General features: G+C 40.0%; 1 protein-coding gene, 1 long non-coding RNA gene and 1 pseudogene across 4 annotated transcripts; 2 read left to right on the top strand and 1 right to left on the bottom strand.

The window, feature by feature from the left end:
• Positions 1–2,633: 2,633 nt before the first annotated feature.
• Positions 2,634–18,703, top strand: H1-4 (H1.4 linker histone, cluster member). Its single transcript, XM_082345529.1, has 2 exons — positions 2,634–10,281; positions 18,314–18,703. The coding sequence occupies exon 1, from the start codon at positions 8,059–8,061 to the stop codon at positions 8,716–8,718; it is 660 nt and encodes a 219-aa protein (XP_082201655.1). The 5' UTR covers positions 2,634–8,058; the 3' UTR covers positions 8,719–10,281; positions 18,314–18,703.
• On the top strand, positions 9,820–18,703 carry LOC309607227 (histone H2B type 1-M pseudogene; annotated as a pseudogene). 2 transcript variants are annotated; one of them, XR_014249690.1, is made up of 3 exons: positions 9,820–10,281; positions 17,186–17,221; positions 18,314–18,703. The product of XR_014249690.1 is annotated as a histone H2B type 1-M pseudogene (transcript). The 2 variants fall into 2 exon arrangements; XR_014249689.1 differs by lacking the exon at positions 17,186–17,221.
• On the bottom strand, positions 13,908–19,444 carry LOC309607246. The gene is made up of 3 exons (XR_014232325.1): positions 19,278–19,444; positions 17,743–17,834; positions 13,908–14,204 (listed from the first exon to the last, which is right to left on the bottom strand). It is a non-coding gene; the product is annotated as an uncharacterized lncRNA (long non-coding RNA).
• Positions 19,445–19,474: the final 30 nt, after the last annotated feature.

The following is a 19,474-nucleotide window of genomic DNA, read 5'->3' as shown; positions in this document are numbered from 1 at the left end:
GGGGAACAGAGAGGGAAATGTAAAGGGATGCTGAGGGAATAATAGGAAGTAGGATAGACAAAGAGAGAAAAGTCAAGAACAGAGAAAAGATACACAGGCTCAAATGCAATCTATTCTTGTTCTTTGAACCACCTCTTTTGAAGACACCAGCAACATCTTTGAATAAATAGATGTTGAAGAGATTGATTAGGAAAATGATTATGAGTTCAATATTAAGGTTAATGGAAAGGTAGTTAATATCTCTGAAGTCATTCTTTCTCACAGGGTCCACTTTCTAGACAGAAGAGAATATTTCTCAAGCTCTTGCCAGAATTAAAGGATCTGTGTTTTGACTCTTAAGAGTATATATGTAGACACTTATGTTTTATATTCTTAAGCTCTTTTGGGCCAAGAAAGGATACCCAATCCTCCATCCCATCCCCAGATCCAAACTGCTCTCCACCTGCACCTTCTGCAAGGACCCTGCCTCCTTCCAGATGCCGCAGGATTCCCTTCCTGACAGCCCAGGGGACAAATCACTAACCTCTCTCAGGCTTTCATTTTGAAACAATAATGGGTTCTTAGAGTTTCCGTATGCTTCAACATCCAAATTAAGTTTAGAATCATTTATTAGATTCACTCTTTTCATATTTTTTTGTTTCGGTTTTATTGATTTATTTAGACTTAGGCCAGTGAACAATTTAACTCTGAGTTTAGAGCGCAAAATGTGTGTGAGCTTGTGTGTAATGCAAAATACATAAGATACCAAAATATATACATACTCTGCAAGATATAAAGATAAAGAGATTAAGATCACCTCTTAAACTATACCTTCAATCTGCTGATTAAGACCTATTATTTATTAAATCAATTTATTTGGTTGTGATCAGAAATCAATAGATTTCTCTATTGAAATAAAAGAGAAAAGAGGAGAGGGAAGAGATGAGAAGAAGAAATAGCAAAGCAAATTGCATTTAAAAGGAATTTCTATTTCTCCCTCAAAGTTTTGTTTCAGTTAGGGCAAGCATGAGTGCATATGAGTGTGAGTGTATGATGTAAAATGTGTTTCTTACTGTAGGTTATAGTCAAAAAGAGTTCTTAAAAAAAATAAATAACTGGCCAGCTAATGAACATTTGAAAATAAACTGAAACCATTACCATTTAGGCTACAAAGCACCCAAAACTTAGTGGCTTAAAACAACTATTTTATTATACCCATAGATTCTTCAAATCAGGATTTCTGATAGAGCAGAGTGGAGTTGGCTTGTCTCTTTGCCATGATGTTTGGGACTTCACCTGAAAAGACTTGACCACTGGAAGCTGGAATCAGCTGGAGACTCCTTCTCTCACATTGCTGGTCCTTGTATTAGGATGGTTCAAAAACTGCTATGACCAGAGTGCCCAAACGTGGTCTCCACAGGCAGCTTGACTTTCTCCCAACGTAGTCTCAGAACTACCGAAATTCTTATGAGATAGATAGTTCAGAAACAGAAGCCTAAGTGTTCCAGCAAATAAGGCAGAAGCTCCATTGCTTTTTAAGACCTAGCGGTGGAGGTCACACAGCCTCCCTTCCTTCACATTCTATTGGTGCAAGCTGTCACAAGGTCACTCAGATTCAAGGGGACCAGAACTAGACCTGATGGGGGAGTGACAAGACACATTGGAGAAGGGAATGTGGGTCAGGAGAAATAGTTGCGACCATTTTTGAGAAATTAAATTTGCCATATTATATAACCACGAGAATGTCCAGGAGTGGTAGACTAGATAAGTAAATACATTGGGCCACATGTATAAAAGAAATATTAAACTGCAGTGCAAATCACCAAACTAGAGCTCTCTGCACCAGTATAATACAGAGGGATGGATCTTGTTCAGGGAAAAAAAGCAATACATGAAAGATTAAATACACTGTGATTTTGCACGTATACATAACAAAATCAGGCCAAACTAAAGCATTGTTTATGGATAAATGATGAATCTGTAAATGAAAAAACAAGTATATAATTTCCGTGAAAGTCCAGATAAAGAGCAGAAAGAGGGGACAGATAGTACCTGAATGTCTGAGAAACTCAGCACCCATATATTTTTAATACAAGCTTCATCATATTTTAAAGAGAAACATGTTGTTTGCTAATAATAAAGTAATTGTGCTTATGGTAGAAACTTTGAAAAACGATTCAAGTTTGGACACAAGAATAAAAATCACCTACATTTCCGCCATTTTGGCAAATCTATGTCACATTTAGGTATATATCCCCCTTCTATGAAAAGTGTTATAACATGGTGAGATATGAAGAGAAACTTTTATTTTAAGGAAACTTTTTATTTTGAACTAATTTTAGATTTACAAGAAAGTTGCAAAAACAGTACAAAAAGTTTCCTTACATTCCTCAACTGGCTTCCCCTAATGTTAATGTCTTACATAACCATTGTACAGTTATGGAGAACAAGAAATGGATGTTGGTGCAATATTGTTAACTAAACTTCATTTTATTTATTTTTTAATTCTTTTTTAAAATTTAATTTAATTTTTTTATACAGCAGGTTCTTATTAGTTATCGATTTTATACATATTAGTGTAAACATGTCAATCCCAATCTCCCAATTCATCCCACCCCCACCCACCCACCCCATCCCCACCGCCGTGTTAACTAAACTTTAGATTTCATTCAAATTTCACAAACTTTTCCACCAAGTCCTTTTTCTTTTCCAGGATCTTATTCAGGATCTCACATTGAATTTACTTAATGCTTTTCCTTAGTCTCCTCCAGTCTGTAACAATTCCTTAGTCTGTCCTTTCCTTTCATGACCTTCACATTTTTGGAGTATTGATCAGTTATTTTTTTAAATGTTCCTTGAGTTGAATTTGTCTGATGTTTTCTCATCCCTGGAATGAGTTTATGCATTTTGCCAGGAAATATCACAAAAACGATGAAGTATCCTTCTCAATGCAAGGAGTTCATGATGTTGATATGTCTTACTATTTGTGGGGCTTAGTTAAGGTGGTGTATGGGTTTCTCCACTGTAAATTCATTACCTTTCTCTTTGTAGTAGATAGATATCCTGGGGAAGATACTTTGAAACTATGCAAATCCTGATTGTCCTTCAAATTTCACTCAATGATTTTAGTATCCACCTGTGGATTTCATCTGCAACAAGGAAAAGTTGTCCATTTTCCTTATGTATGTATGTATTTATTTATGGATATATATTTTATCTATGAGTTAACATCCAATATTATCAATTTTTATTTTGTTGCTCAAATGGTACCAGCTTTAGCAATTAGTAGCTCCTTGAGAATGGCTTGCATGGAGTTTCAACAAATTTTCATTTTATTTTAAGCATCTTGCTTTTCTGGCACCACAAGATGTTCCAGGCCCACCCTGTATTTTCCCTACGCCAGCCTTGGAGCCAATCACTTCTCCAGGTGGTCCTGGTTCCTTTGATTAGAGAATGATGCTTAAAAACCAAAGATTGTCTTCCAGGTGTGCTAATTGCTACTAGGGTGTCACTGCTTTTAGGTCTGCTCCACTGACAGAGCAAGGAAGTATATCTGTATGTTAACCCAATCACATACACACACTTCTAGGTGTCTATATCTATTAAACTGGAGATGTATTTTAAAATATGAGTTTATATTAATACTTCTGATTCTAATCCAGCACAAGTTTCATTTTAGCCAAATACTTCTTTTTGCACTAGTGAGAACACTGGATCTCATTTTCTACACTATGTTTACTTCTTTGTTCAACTCTAGACACATAAGTAGTTTCAGAATTGTTAACCCGTAACCCTGAGAAAAACACTTTTATTAGATTACAACCTTTATGTGTAGTTGCTTTTGTCTTTAGCCTTATAGTATCCAATCAAGATACTGTTTTCTACAGTTACTTAAGTTAATTTTTATCTTCCCCAATCCCTTTAGTGTTATTATGTAATAACTGTAATTTAATATAGTTTGGTTAATTTGTTAGTGCTTATATTCCATTCTGAGTTCCCTCATCTCTACTGCTTTAAATAGTGTGACTATTTTGCTGGTATATGAAGCATTACTATAGTTTTAAGGGTCAGAGTTATACAAAAAGACATACTCAGAAAACTGTCACTCCCTTCTCATCCCTGCGACTCTGTTCCCATTTCTCCCTTCTTTCCATTCTTTTCTAATCCCCACCCCCATAGATAACAAATCCCTTTCATTTTTGGTTTATTCTTCCTGTGTATCTTTTGCACAAATGGGAAAAAAATGTATTTTCTTATATCTTCATCTTTCTCTTACAGAGGGTATCATACTATAGATACTCTTCTGCACTTGGCTTTTTCACTTAACCATCTATCCTGGAATTCATTCCTTAATAACTCATAGAGATCGTCCTCATTCATTTTTGTAGCTATATATTACCCAATTGTACATATGTGTCCTAGTTTATTCAATCACTTTTATATGTGGATATTAAAGTTTGCTCCAATATTTTACAGTTCCAAAGAATGCTGCAATGAATAACCTTGAGTATGCACCATGCCCCAGTTTTACTTGTTGAATTAAATAAAAATAATAACAATTTCTGAAATAATATATAGCCCATTTTAAGAAGTTTTCCAGAAATGCTCTATACCAAAAGTCAAGATAGAATGCCTCTTAAAAGAGTCTACAAAGGGGAGGCTGTCCCAACAGATAGAGATCTACAGGTGGTCTTCTTAGTGTCACCATTGCTGCGATCATACAACACGCCTGCTCTGAGGAAGCTGGAGAAGGGCTAATTTGTTTAGCAAAAAAGTGCCTCTTGCCCAAACTCTGTCTTGAGTAATGCAATCATGGTAACCTACTGAAATAGAAAAGTCCAGAACCAACTGCTTGATTCTGGAGCCTAGAATTTTGGAGTAAAAGGAATCAAGTATAAGCCTCCCTTTCCTTTCAGCTTTTCCACAAATCTCGTCATTACTCTTAGCACAGTTGCTATCGTGTTCAAAAGGGAAATGTTTGGGCTTCCTTGGTGGCGCAGTGGTTGAGAATCTGCCTGCCAATGCAGGGGACTAAGGGTTCGAGCCCTGTTCTGGGAAGATCCCACATGCTGCGGAGCAACTGGGCCCGTGAGCCACAACTACTGAGCCTGCGCGTCTGGAGCCTGTGCTCCGCAACAAGAGAGGCCGCGATAGTGAGAGGCCCGCGCACCGCGATGAAGAGTGGCCCCCGCTGGCCGCAACTAGAGAAACCCCTCGCACAGAAACGAGGACCCAACACAGCCAAAAAAATTAATTAATTAATTAAAAAAGAAAAAAATTCAGGGCCTGGGGCCCTCTGTCCCCCAGGGGGAAAAAAAAATGGAAATGTTTGCAGAGTGCTTCCCATTTTTTATGACTCGGGGTTTCTTAGAGGCTTAAAAACGCCAATAATAGGAAATTACTTTTTGTAGATCATTAGCGATTAATACACTTGAGAATATTTCATGGCTATAAAAGTTCAAGAAATTGCATGAGGAAGACTCCTCCCACTCTGGCCATATGAGATTGTACTGTAAGAAATACATTTTACATGGTGGCACCCAGCACACAATCAAAAAGCTATGCAGATAACTGAAACTACATGCTTTGGGCTCTGATACTTTGTATTCCATTCTAGTTCATTAAAAAGGAAACATTTTGGCCTTGTGCTACAAAATTGATTTTGCAACCTTTAATGATTGTTCAGACCTGCAGCCTGAAAAACACTGAGCAAATGCTTTGAAGTCAAACAGATGTGAGCTGGAATCCTGGATGCACCTCTTACCAGCAGTCTTCTTGGGAGAATTCAGAATTATCTGGGGCAAGACTTTGGAATCTATATTTAAAGCACAGGTACAACACACACATATACACACACACACATACAAACACCCTAGGTAGTTCTGATATAACTGACAGAGCAATAGGAAAATAGAGCCTTTGGTGTTACTTCTATTTCAAATAAATGCTTGATGTAACAGTGGCAGATCCTCTACATCTTCTTTAAGTCTGTCAAATAGTTCTATTTATAGAAAACGCACTGCACCATAGGAGATGAGCATAGATGAGTTAAAAGATCACAGAATTTGAAGAATTTAAGTACCCCCAAATCAGAAGTCGTTAGGGATACATAGAAAAAAAGTGAGGCATTTGAGAGAAAATTCCAGTGTGCTCTGCAAATTTCAACTATGTAGGGGAGTGGTTTTGCTTGTCATTGCAAATGAGCATAACCCCACTGCTCTGGGATTAAAGTGCCCATAAAATCAATTTCTGTAGCAACCATCAATTGGTCTGTTTTGGACCCTAATCCCCTCCCTTTTTATTTTAATATATAACAAAGCACATATTTATTTTTCACTAGCATGCACAAATTACATTGAAAATGTTTACACATTAAGGGTTTAAAAAATATTGATAATTTATATGTCTTTTATACCAGATTCAGCATTAACTTAAACAAGACTCTTTTGAGACATTTCATTAATGTTGAATCAAAGATCTGTATTCTTTTATTTCAGTAGTAGAGTCTGTTGTGTGTGGAGAAAATTAGGGGCAATGGAACTAAAAATTAATGTGATGTCAAATGCCATGTTACAACCAGCTACACCCACAGAATTGTATCCTATCACCTTATAGCGCTGGCCAAAATTTCAAGTACATGGCTTGCAGTTTTTAAAGACAATTCCATCCAGATCATTTTCCAGGAGTAATTCCTTTAGTTGGGTTTTCATTGCCAACGTGTACACTTTGGTGATTGCCAATATGTACTACCTAAATAAAACCACTTTTTCAAAGACCTTGCAAAGGATGTCTTCAGAGGACAAAAACTTAACGTGGATGGTCCCTCAAAGCTCTGCTTCCGAGCTGGAAATCTGAACTTCTCATTCGATCCTACACAGAACTTGTTTTCTTTTTGATGGAGCTCCGGGAAGCATAGGGCCATAATCTTCATGAGTGAAGCCATATTTGCTGTGTGGACTAGTCATTCATCAGTTATTCAGTGATAACAGGGTCTGGGTTTCTCCAGTAAAGGGAATAGATATGTTATAATCTACAGTTTCCATTTAGTTCCCCTTATGATCAACGCTTGAATTCCAATTCTATAGAGTATATTTCTATTTGATCCTGAAGCATTTGCCGAAAGAACTCAGCAAGACTGCAAACAAATTCTTCCAAGTGCACCTCCGCTTCCAGTGACTTCACAGAAAACATCTGCGTGTTATTTGAAAATTAATCCTTTTCCATCTGTGTATCCTGTGTTTTGGACTCCCTTTCCTTCCCAAATATCCTGAATTCAAGGTATCTAAACTCATGGAGCAGTTGTCCAGAGGAGGAGAAGCAACCGCCCCTCCCCCAACCCCTGGGAGCAGACAGGAAAAGAAATATCCTAAGGAATTGTTTAAAAACCCAGACGCAGCAGACAGAAATAAAACCATGGCTGCATACGTTGATGTCCCAGGGGTCCAACATTTAACCTCATATGGGCAATAATTTGTTTAGCATTAAACTAAACCAGTTTGATGAACTCAAATGCCCTCGGCTCAATAGGCAGGACTCTCAGAGGAGCCTGTGTTACTTCCCTCACTTAAGTGCAGATTTGTAATAAAAATCCTAATGCCAGTTACATGCTTTTTGGACCTATAAGAACCTAACCACTTGGAGAATCATATTTGAGAGGTCAGAAAACTCCACAGTTAAAGATCGGTTTATAATTTACGAAGAAAATAGAAAGTTTTGTTTCTCTGAGTTGAAATTTGACAAGCACGGCGGGAAATATTGCTGGGTTTTGGCATAAGGTTTTGTGCTTTCCTCATAATTTGAGACCTGAGTGAAGCCTGAGACTTCGGGGATCATTTTCTGGGAAAAATCGGGCAATTCAGTGCAGAGAATTTTGATATTTTTGGCATTTTTTGAGGTGTAACAAACACAACTCGGGATCCGAGAGGACACTCTGAGGCTGCCAGCGAGGCGGGCTGGACAGCGCACCAATCACGGTGCAGCTCCGCCCTATATAAACGGGCGGGCGCAGCGCCGCGGCCCGAGTCCCGGCCAGTGCCTCTGCTTCCGGCTCGAATTGCTTTCCCAACACCCGCCTTCAACATGTCCGAGACTGCGCCCGCCGCGCCTGCTGCACCGGCCCCTGCCGAGAAGACGCCGGTGAAAAAGAAGGCCCGTAAGGCTGCAGGTGCCGCAAAGCGCAAGGCGTCCGGGCCCCCGGTGTCCGAGCTCATCACCAAGGCTGTTGCCGCTTCCAAGGAGCGCAGCGGCGTGTCTCTGGCTGCGCTCAAGAAGGCGCTGGCGGCCGCGGGGTACGACGTGGAGAAGAATAACAGTCGCATCAAGCTGGGTCTCAAAAGCCTGGTGAGCAAGGGCACTTTGGTACAGACCAAGGGCACCGGCGCCTCGGGTTCTTTCAAGCTCAACAAGAGGGCGGCTACCGGGGAGGCTAAGCCCAAAGCCAAGAAGGCGGGCGCGGCCAAGCCCAAGAAGCCCGCAGGAGGAGCTAAGAAGCCCAAGAAGGCGACGGGGGCGGCCACCCCCAAGAAGAGCGCCAAGAAGACCCCAAAGAAGGCGAAGAAGCCTGTCGCCGCTGCAGGAGCCAAAAAAGCAAAGAGTCCGAAAAAAGCGAAAGCAGCCAAGCCGAAGAAGGCGCCTAAGAGCCCAGCGAAAGCTAAGGCGGTGAAACCCAAGGCGGCTAAACCTAAGCCCGCCAAACCTAAGGCAGCCAAGCCAAAGAAGGCAGCAGCCAAGAAGAAATAGGAAGTTCCTTTGGCCTAAGGCTTAGAAGCTCGACACAACCCAAAGGCTCTTTTCAGAGCCACCCAAAGATATCAGGAAAAGAGCTGTTGGCACATTATTAAGGGGGCGTGGCTGGGAGAAAAAGGCAGCAAGTGAGGGGCAGTCCTCCCCAGGGTGGGTCTTGATGGCAGCGGCTGTAGTACAACGTAACAGTCCCTTTAGGAAACTGGTAATAGCGTGATTAGACTGACCAGGGAACAGGCCTGAGCGTAAGCATCTTGTTTTTAGGCTCCAGGGTGCGGAGGGATTGGAGATCGCTGGTTGGAAGTTGGCCCCCACTTCGCCCCAAAGGGTGCGGTAAGGGAGAGCACAAACTTAGGGGCAGGAACTCTCCCTCCAGTATACCAGGCACCACGTTCTGTAGGTGTCTGGAGACCACTAAAGTGAAATTTAAATGTTTACTCCATTGCATGAAAGATGGTTTATCATTTAATGAGCCACTTGCATTTTCTTTGGTTAACAAGGACATGCCGACAGGCAAAATTGGCATGTTTGCGGGAAAAATACTCCCAGGTATTAATTTAAGCATCATGGTTTTTTAATAAGTAACGAAAATCATCAGGACTTATGATGGAAAGCGAAGAGGTTAAGGATTGTGAACTTTTAAGAGAGTGACCCAGCCCAGCACGTTATGTGCAAGTGGTGGTTGCTTATTGGTTAGCTGCCCAGGGAGCGGGGTAATGCGTTTATCGAGCTTGTCCACCAGCTCCAGCTGGACATTAACACGGCGACTAGTTGCGGGGCCCGGACCAATGCACGAAGTTATCCAAAGAAAAAGAGAAGTTGCTTTCAGTTACAAACTTAAAGCTAGCTTGTTGTCACTTCCTTTCCTCTACTTGCTGTGAAATATACCGTGCAGGTGCTTCAAAAGGCTATTTGTACTAGCTATGGGTAGTCTAGTCTAGGCCCCTCTGATTGGGTCAAAGCACACTAACTAAACAGCCAATGAAAAGGTAGACCTGCTAGTATCATTTACATTCCTGTTTGTGACGCCACAATAAAATTAATCCAATCATGAGCGAAATCTTACTAACCTAATTTGAATACCGCATCTATAAGTAAATGTGGCCTCAGTGGGGGCGATTCTTTTCCCAGGTGTGTGTTAGCATTAGTGTTCGAATTTTTAACGCTACAATGCCTGAACCCACCAAGTCCGCTCCGGCCCCGAAGAAGGGCTCCAAGAAGGCGGTAACCAAGGCGCAGAAGAAAGATGGTAAGAAGCGCAAGCGCAGTCGCAAGGAGAGTTACTCCGTGTACGTGTACAAGGTGCTGAAGCAGGTCCACCCAGACACCGGCATCTCGTCCAAGGCCATGGGCATCATGAACTCGTTCGTCAACGACATCTTCGAGCGCATCGCGGGCGAGGCGTCGCGCTTGGCGCATTATAACAAGCGCTCGACCATCACGTCCAGAGAGATCCAGACGGCCGTGCGCCTGCTGCTGCCCGGGGAGCTGGCCAAGCACGCCGTGTCTGAGGGCACCAAGGCTGTCACCAAGTACACCAGCTCCAAGTAAACTTGCCAAGTAAGCGTCTTTACACCTAACCCCAAAGGCTCTTTTAAGAGCCACGCATGCTTTCAGCAGATGAGTTGTAATCCTTTCATTCCAAAGGTTATTTTCGGATGTCTCCTGCCAAATTTAAAGTTTCGCTATTGTTCTTTAATATTCTAATACAGTCGCGTTGAAAATACTTATGAGGAACTTAGAAAATAACAATATGTGCCGTTAATTGCGCGCTCACTATGGGCAAGTACATTTCTATAGAACCATGATACCACATAACCAGATATCAATTTGCACTGAAAATGCCATTTCAAGTGTACAGCTTTCTTCTTCGTGCGTTAGGTCTCCAAGTTGATCCTGAGGTTGATCCAGAATTTGGCGATGACCCCTTACCCAGAGCACGAAAGAGCATGCTCTGATAACTTCATTCTGCTCAGAGCTTTTCCATTTCTCTTTACCTTTTTTAAAAAAACCATATAGACATGTATTTCTGGAAAAAATGCTGAAGAAAATGGGAGTTTTCACTGAAATGTTACACAGGTTTTTCTGGTTTTCTTGCTTTGTAATTGGTGCAGTTTCTGCTTGAGGCTCTGAGCAGCGGGTGGGGGAGGGAGAGGAGGAGCCTACACTATCCTAAAGGCACCGAGGAAAGGGAAAGGGAAGCCTTCAAACCCTGTCAGCTACTATATCTTCTTTCCCAGAAAGTCACATTTAATATATAGTCCTTTGGGGGCAGCATTCAGCTTTAAAGTCCTCTGGGTCACAAGAGGGAAGCACAGTACTCAATCAGTTAAGGCGCCTGATTAAGGTCTGAGGCCCCATTTTCAGCACCCTCTCCGCTTTCCCGGATGTCCCCGAGCGTCAAGGATGGAGAGGAAGTAGAATGAGAAGGAAAGCCCTTTCTGGCAGGATGTGGCTTTTGCTGCACTAGGTAGGATAGGGGTAAGGGTTTTCACTGCTGCGGAATAGATTTTGTCGGGAAGATAAATCTCTGAAAAGAGGTTCAGAGGGGCCGGGAGGGAGTGGCCGGGAGGAAAGGAATCAATGGTCAGAGATCACCAAGAAAATTGCCAGGTAGATGAGGCTGGGCTGGGAATGAAGTTTTGGTTGAGATGGAAAATTTAGGTGGAGGGTATTGTTGACTGAGGGAGGAATGAATTTAGAAACTCTAGGGTTCTCACGATCTCCCAAAGAAACAGGGATTCATGGATTATGGGGATAGATTTTACATAATATGGCAAGCTGGGTACTTGGATGAACGATTAAAATCCAGAATAATATTTTTTTTAATTTATAAAAGTAACGAAGAGCCACCACAAAAGTAAGGAACTCTCGGTCCCAGGGGCTTGGCCCACGTGAAACCCCAAGCACCACAGCTGACTTCACCCAAACCTGCGCTTCGTTTTTTAGGATGTTATGTGATGCCTGGCCATGGTGGAGAGCATGATTTTGAACACTTTCCCAGTGAAGGTGAGACACCAGACCAAAATGAACTAGAAATAAACACACAAACACACCATAGATGATGGCAAAGAGTCTGCCCTGAACCTTGGTGCTGAGTAGATTCCACTGCTGAGAATTTGGACTACAAGCCAGACTTCATACTTACTTGTTTCAGCTTTAGTACCACAAGGATTCAAGACACCTAGGCTGAGAATTTAATTTAGGGATATCCCAAACTGGTTTGGTGCCCCTGAGCACCTGGTAAAAGCAAATACAAATCCTCTCTGGAAGAATAAGCTTCATTTTAGGCCTCAATAAATCTTCACAGATAAATATCCAAGAAAATGAATTAGCAGCTTCACAACCAAAATTAACCAAATACACCATGAAACAAGGCACCATGACCAAGAGCAATAGACAATGAAAACAAAAGCACAAATTAACAGATACAGACTTCAAGTGACTAACTTTAATATCTTAAAAAAAAAAAATATGTGCGGGATTAAGAGAATACAAAGAATTATCACATAGATTTGAAAAAAACAAATAGAAATTCTAGAAATATATATACATTTATTTCCAGAATTTCTATTTTCTATAGAAACAAATGTTACTATTCTATAATAAATTATATATATAATTATATATAATATATATAAATATAATATAAACAAATTTATATAATACATATAAAATTATATATATAACAAATTATATATGTACATATAAAATTATAACAGAACTGAAATTAAAAGCTTACTGGATGATTTTTTTTTTTATTTAATTTATTTATTTTTGGCTGTGTTGGGTCTTCGTTTCTGTGCGAGGGCTTTCTCTAGTTGTGGCAAGCGGGGGCCACTCTTCATCGCGGTGCGCGGGCCTCTCACTATCGCGGCCTCCCTTGTTGCGGAGCACAGGCTCCAGACGCGCAGGCTCAGCAATTGTGGCTTACGGGACCAGTTGCTTCGCGGCATGCGGGATCCTCCCAGACCAGGGCTCGAACCCGTGTCCCCTGCATTGGCAGGCAGACTCTCAACCACTGCACCAACAGGGAAGCCCTGGATGATTTTAATAGCCAACTGGACCCAGCTGAAGAATTTTCATGAATTATATAACCAGATCACAAGGAATTATCCAAAATGAAAAGAGAGGAATGTCAAAGTGAGTTTAAGAGATCTGGAATTAGTAGTAAAATTGTCTGGCATGCATCTAATCATAGTAGCAGGACACGCAGAAAATGATGCAGATGTGAGATTTAAATGATCATGGCTGACAGTTTTTTAGAATTGATGGATTACTCATACAATGAAAAATAAATGTAGTGAAAAATGATACAACAGAAAGGGTTACTGTGTGACACTAAACTAAGCCATATACATTCTTACAACAAATATAATGCTGATTTTCATAGGGTTGTGCCTTCTAATCCGTGTGGACACATGGCATCAGACCAAAGCACTGTTTGAAATTCTTGGGGGGAGGGGACTTGAGTGATTGATTATTTACATGCATTTTGTATCTAGCTAAAAATTCTGTTAATGCTAATCCATATTTAATGGACTATTTTGATTTTCATTGCATATAATACTATCATTAGCAAATAAAAAATCTTTGATATTCTTTCCAATAACAATTTCTCTTAATCTCTTTTATCTTGTTATTGTGTTAACTAAAATCACAAACTGTTTCATATTAAACATGCTATTAGATGTCACCATCTTTTTCCTCCTTTTCATGGAAATAGCTTTGGTAGTTCATTATTTATAATAATACCTGTGTGTGTGTGAGAGAGTAGTTTTTATTGTATTGATGTAGTTTCCTTTTAATTCTTTTTTAAGAGTTTTTATTAGGAATGATTTATGAAGTTTTGTCATCTGATGAAATAATGTCCTTTTTCTCCTTCAACCTTTTGCAATAAAGTACACGTAGATTTTCTAATGTTAATCCATGCTTCCAGTCCTAGGACAAATCTTATTTGGTCATGTTGTATTATTATCTTAAATAATGGCTGGATAAATTTTAATATTTTACATGGATTTAAAAAATCTCTACTATTCATACATAAAATCATTCTATGATTTTCTCTTTTGGGTTTACCTTCATCAGATTTTGTCCTTAAGGTTATGGTAGCTTCATAAACTTCACTGTAGGGCTCTCCTTTATTACTTACCGCTGTATAATAAATTATCCCCAAACTGAGCAGCTTAAATCAATGAACATTTATTATCTCATTCAGTTTCTGTGATCAGGAATCCAGAAGTGACTTAGCTGGGTGGTTATGACTCAGGGTCTCTCGGGAGGTTGAAGTCAAGATGTAAGCATAGGCTGCAGTCATCTGGAGCATAGGCTCCAGACTGTAGCTGGAGGATTCCCTTCCAAGATGGCTTGAATGCCATCTTGGATGCCAGACAAGTTCCTGGTGGCTGGTGGCAGGAGGAACTCCGCTCCTTGCCACATGGACCTCTCTGGAGGGCTAAATGACTGTCTTCAAAACACGGTAGCTGTTATCCCACAGAAAGAGAAATTATAGAGAGAAAGAGAGAGTGTCAGGAATGCCTTCTGCGACCTAGTTTCGAACATCACACACTGATGCTTCTGCCACTTTCTATTCATTAGAAGCAAGTCACTTAAACCTAGCATATATTCAGAAGGGGAATTAGAATCCACTTTTGAGGTAAGGATATTTTAAAAATTTGTGGACATATTTTAAAACCACTACATCATTCTTTTTATGCTTTAAATACTTGAATGTAAAAAGTATTTTTGCTTTAAAGATTAGATAGAAATAAGTTGTAAAATCACCTGAACTTAATACCTTTATACTTAGTAGATTTTTAGGAATTCCAGCAACCTAGACTATAATAGACCACTATCCACAGAGACAAAGTCAATAAAACTCCCACATGATGTCCTGATGGACTTTTCTCTGAGATTGTAAAGGACAAAATAGCGGCCTCTGCAGTTAAATAAAACATTCTCTCAGCACATAGCAGGTACTTTTTAAAATATTGAATGAATTGAATTAATTCATCTGAGAAATCCTAAACTGCAATCAGGAAAGCAAATCTCTGGTGCACGATTGTTTTGGAATGTCCAACAAACTAATACGTTTGGTCTTTTTGAAAAAGAAAACAAAGAAGAAAATAAATATAGTAAAAAATTAAAATTTCAGAAAATACTGTGGCATATGAAAATAGGAGAAAATAGGGCTTCCCTGGTGGCGCAATGGTTGGGAGTCCGCCTGCCGGTGCAGGGCACACGGGTTCGAGCCCTGGTCCGGGAAGATCCCACATGCCACGGAGCAACTAGGCCCATGCGCCACAACTGCTGAGCCTGCGCTCTACAGCCCGCGAGCCACAACTGCTGAAGCCCGCACGCTTAGAGCTGGTGCTCCGCAACGGGAGAAGCCACCGGAATGAGAAGCCCCCGCACGGCAAGGAAGACCCAACACAGCCAAAAATAAATAAATAAAAATAAAAAAGAAAATAGGAGAAAATAATAATAATATAGAAAATAGTAATGAAATTTAAAATTGACAAGAAATTAAAGGTAACATAAAAATTTATTTAAAATATAGGAGTGAAGATTGATGATGAGTAAAAAAATACAATGTTTAAAGTGTAAGGTAACAGATTAAGAGTTTGCAGAAAGTCTGTAAAAGAAGAAACTAAACTGAAGAATTCAGTTATGAAGGTTTATAAGGAGATTCTTGATGTGTGTCAAAATGTCCTAGCAAATTGTACCATGGCAGTAGTTAGCATATTTATTTATAAATCAATTTATTTAAGAGATAGTCATTGAATGTGTCTGGGCTAGTCACTGGCATGGGCACTGGAGATACAAAGAGAAATAAGGTTGTCCTTGACTTCCAGGAGCCCTCAGTTTTGTAAGATCGTCAAGGAAGCTTACAGTTAACTGCTTTCATTTCCCTTTATCTTTCACTAAGGCCCAAACAAGTGTTTATCACTCTTTGGAAATCTGCAGTTAGGTGAATAGACTTAGGCTCATGTGGGAACTACCAAATTCATTAAATTAAGGCAAAAGAAAATCCTAATTTTTGAGTGATAAAAATATATAGCAATATTAATACCATTGTGGGACTTCCCTGCTGGCGCAGTGGATAAGACTCCACGCTCCCAGTGCAGGGGGACTGGGTTCGATCCCTGGTCAGGGAACTAGGTCCCACATGCATGCCGCAACTAAGGAGCCTGTGTGCTGCAACTAAGGAGCCAACAAGTCACAACTAAGGAGCCCACCTGCTACAACAAAGACCTGGTGTAACCAGATAAATAAATATTAAAAACATAAAAACTGCATATAAAAATAATAATAATACCATTTTGACATAGTGCAAAGCTAAGAACAGTCCATAAGGCTGCACTCACACATCTGACACCAACTTCAGGGTTCAGGGGTCTCTCCAAAACTACCCTCAGATTAGATAATTTATTAGAAGGACTCACAGAACTCACTAAAAGCTATTATACTCAAGGTTAGGGTTTATTATAGCAAAAGAACACAAAGCAAAATCAGCAAAGGGAAGAGACACATGGAGCATAATCTAGGAGGGTTCCAAACTCAGAGCTTCCGGTAACCCTTTCCCAGTGGAGTCATGGAGTGTTAACAACACCTTCCTGCAACAATGTGTGACAACACAATATGTATTGCCAACTAGGGAAACTCACCCAAGCCTTGGTGTCCAGACTGGATCTTTAGTATCCAGTTCCTCTGGATCGAGTACAGATATGGCATGGCCCAAAGCACCCAACATAAATGATCCTATTACACTATCCAGTGTAGCTCAATGCCTCCTGGTAAACAAAGATAATTCTTATCATGCAGGACGTTCCAAGGGCCTACAGATCACATTTCAGCAAAGGGCAAAGGCCATACCTCCTTGGATAAGGTTAATTCTGAACAAAGTCATAAGAAAAACTATATTTTTACAATTTTGAATTAGATATCTATCGACTGTAACTTGAGTTCTACAACTATTTGCTTTTTATGATTGTTCTGTCACATATTTTTGCATACTTAGATCTACTGTGAACCCAGAAATTATAAGGAGGTTTCTTTTGGAAGACTAATTTTTGTACTTTATTCAGATGAACAACTTCAGCAGTAGTCTCGATTCATATTCCCAACTTCGCTCCAAACCCTAGCTGCAGGAAAAGAAGACTCAGGAGAGGTAGAGTTCAACTTTGGGAAATGTTTGGGGAAAGTTTCATGTTGGTGGCATGAGCATTTAGTGCTAAATAGAAGAAAAGGCTCCTTTTCTTTACATGAAAAGCAGTATTTGAGTGGCTCTTCCTTTCATAAACCATGAAATTTGCCATCATGCACAGGGAAAAGTAATTGTAGAAAACTAAAGGAGTTATGCTTTAGAATTTTGTTTAAAAGTTTTAACAGTGAATGTTAAGCTGTATTTCGTAAATACAAAACAACAGAAATATCACAGCCAAATTATGGCTATTTTTTTTAGGAAAGAAGGAGGAGGAGCATGGGGAAAAGAAGAAAGGTGAGAGAAAATGAGGACTCAGAAAAAGAATGGAAGAAGCAAACTACTACAAAAAGGAGAGAAAGGGCCTAGTGACCAAAGAGAAGCCTATAAAAGACTGTGATAGGAGAGAGGCAGTGGGTGGACAGACTTAGTCATGTATTTGGTATTTCAGCTGGGTATAATACCTGTTACATAACTGAAATATTCTTCACATTTCTTGGGTTTTAGGTTGAGTGGATTAATCAAAATGGTATCATATCTGGGAGACTTTTCTGACCAGCAGATGTAAAATGGTACCTCCCTATCCCATTTTTTACTTTCCTCCATTCATTCTTCTTTGTTATACTTAGTACTTATTGACATAAATTTGTTTATTATTTGTTTCCGCTCCCCATTCTCAAGACTGTAAGCTCATTGGAGCAGGGTTAGTCTTTTTTGCTACTGACTCCCTAATGCCTTGACTGTTTCAGACACAGAGTAGGCTCTCAGTAACCATTTGCAGCACGAAATAATTAATTAATTAATTAAAATACACATACGTCTACAACAACAGGAATAGAGGCCAGATCTGGTTGTTGAAATGGTTCAGTTGAATGAGTGACTCAGCCTTTCTGGGTCTCACTTTCTTCATCTATACAAGGAGAATAATAATAATGCATTACTTCTTAGAGTTATTTTAAGGATTGAGATAATTTGTGTAAAGCTCTTAAAACAGTTATAGTCATTTCGTAAGCACTTAGCAGTTGTTAGCAATTGTTATATTTTCCTTAATCTCTGAATTAAAATGAAAATCAGAGTGACTCTTCAGGTCAAAAACTAAAGGGAGAGAATATAAGCTTTTAAACTATTTGAATTCCATCCCAGTAAGGGTAGTTGGGAGATTTGGAACAAAGATTATATTATTGAGAAATATCTCTTGACTGAGCATGGTTTGAGTCATTACCTGTTAATGCTAATAATGACTAAAGTGTAGGTAACTCTGGAGCAGAGATTCCTCATAGCACATTATACAAGCGTATGTAAACAGAACCCTCTTCTTTGTATAGCAGATATTAATGTTGATGGCAAAATGGCACCTAACATATAAACCTTTTTTATTTCTTCAATCAGGGGAGATATATAAGTGCAGAGAAGAAATGAATGCAAACAGTAACTGAAAATGAGAATCTGGCCATAGAAGTTATGAAATATGATGTCTGACCTGCCTGAGATGATAGATTAGTGTGTATATCCCACCAAAATCCTACCCATTCTGATTTGCTGCACACTGACTTATCAAAAGGAGATCACTACCTGAGTGGAAGAGCCTAAACAAGGTGTTTTATCTTTTTCATTTTATTTTTATTTACATTATAAAAATAGAATTTACTTCTGTTACAAGCGTAATTACTGGGAACTCATTATTTACCGTGGACTACCTTTGCTGGGGGAAGTCTGAAAGGATGGCAAAACATTTGTAAATGAGATGCTATATTTAATAAACTCTATGGATAATTGAAATTCCGCTTTCATTGTTGATTCAAATTCTTCTCCTAAGCGCTCCCCTTTCTGGACAATTTATTTATATTTCAGTTTATTTTCTGGCATTAAGTTCTGAGTGGGTAAGACCTAAGAACTGTTTTGGCTTTGTTAACGATCTCGAAGGTAAAAACTTAGTTTAGCTAAGCTGACATTTAAAAGGTCACCTTCAACATCTGAATTAAGGGGAACACATTACTTCTCACCTGAAGGATTTTTTTCTTTTTTTTTTGGCCGCGCCTCGCGGCTTGCGGGGTCTTAGTTCCCCAATCAGGGACTGAACCCGCGCCCTCGGCAGTGAAAGCGCGAAGCTCTAAACACTGGACTGCCAGGGAATTCCCTTGAGGGATTTTTAAAAACAGATTGCTGGGCCCCACCTCACAGTTTCTGATTCACTAGACCTGGAGTAGGATCCAGTAATTTGCATTTCTAAATTATCAAGGTGGTGCTGATGCTGCTGGTCAGGGATCACACCTGGAGAACTGTGCTTTAAATTACGACTTGGGATGTCCCTGAAATGATACTACCAAATAGCCGCACAAAACTGAAAAATCACCTTGAGGTTTAAACTGGAAGTGTCAAGTCCTGAAAATTCGCACCTCCTTCCGGTACAGCCACGTAAGGGTGGAAAGAATAACGTGGCGTTCCACGCCCGGACTCTGTCGGCTCCCGCCCGTAGCCACGCCCCCACACGCAGGGTCTGTCAAAGGGCCGTCCCGCCACGCCGCTCCACGCCGGCTCCCTCATTGGATC

This window comes from Balaenoptera borealis, assembly GCF_965194805.1.
Source record: "Balaenoptera borealis genome assembly, chromosome: 12".
Lineage (NCBI taxonomy): Eukaryota > Metazoa > Chordata > Mammalia > Artiodactyla > Balaenopteridae > Balaenoptera > Balaenoptera borealis.
This window is presented reverse-complemented; position numbering and strand designations above follow the sequence as displayed.

Excerpts from the sequence above, each read along its gene's own strand:
- H1-4 (XM_082345529.1), top strand. The coding sequence starts at position 8,059 with ATGTCCGAGACTGCGCCCGCCGCGCCTGCTGCACCGGCCCCTGCCGAG.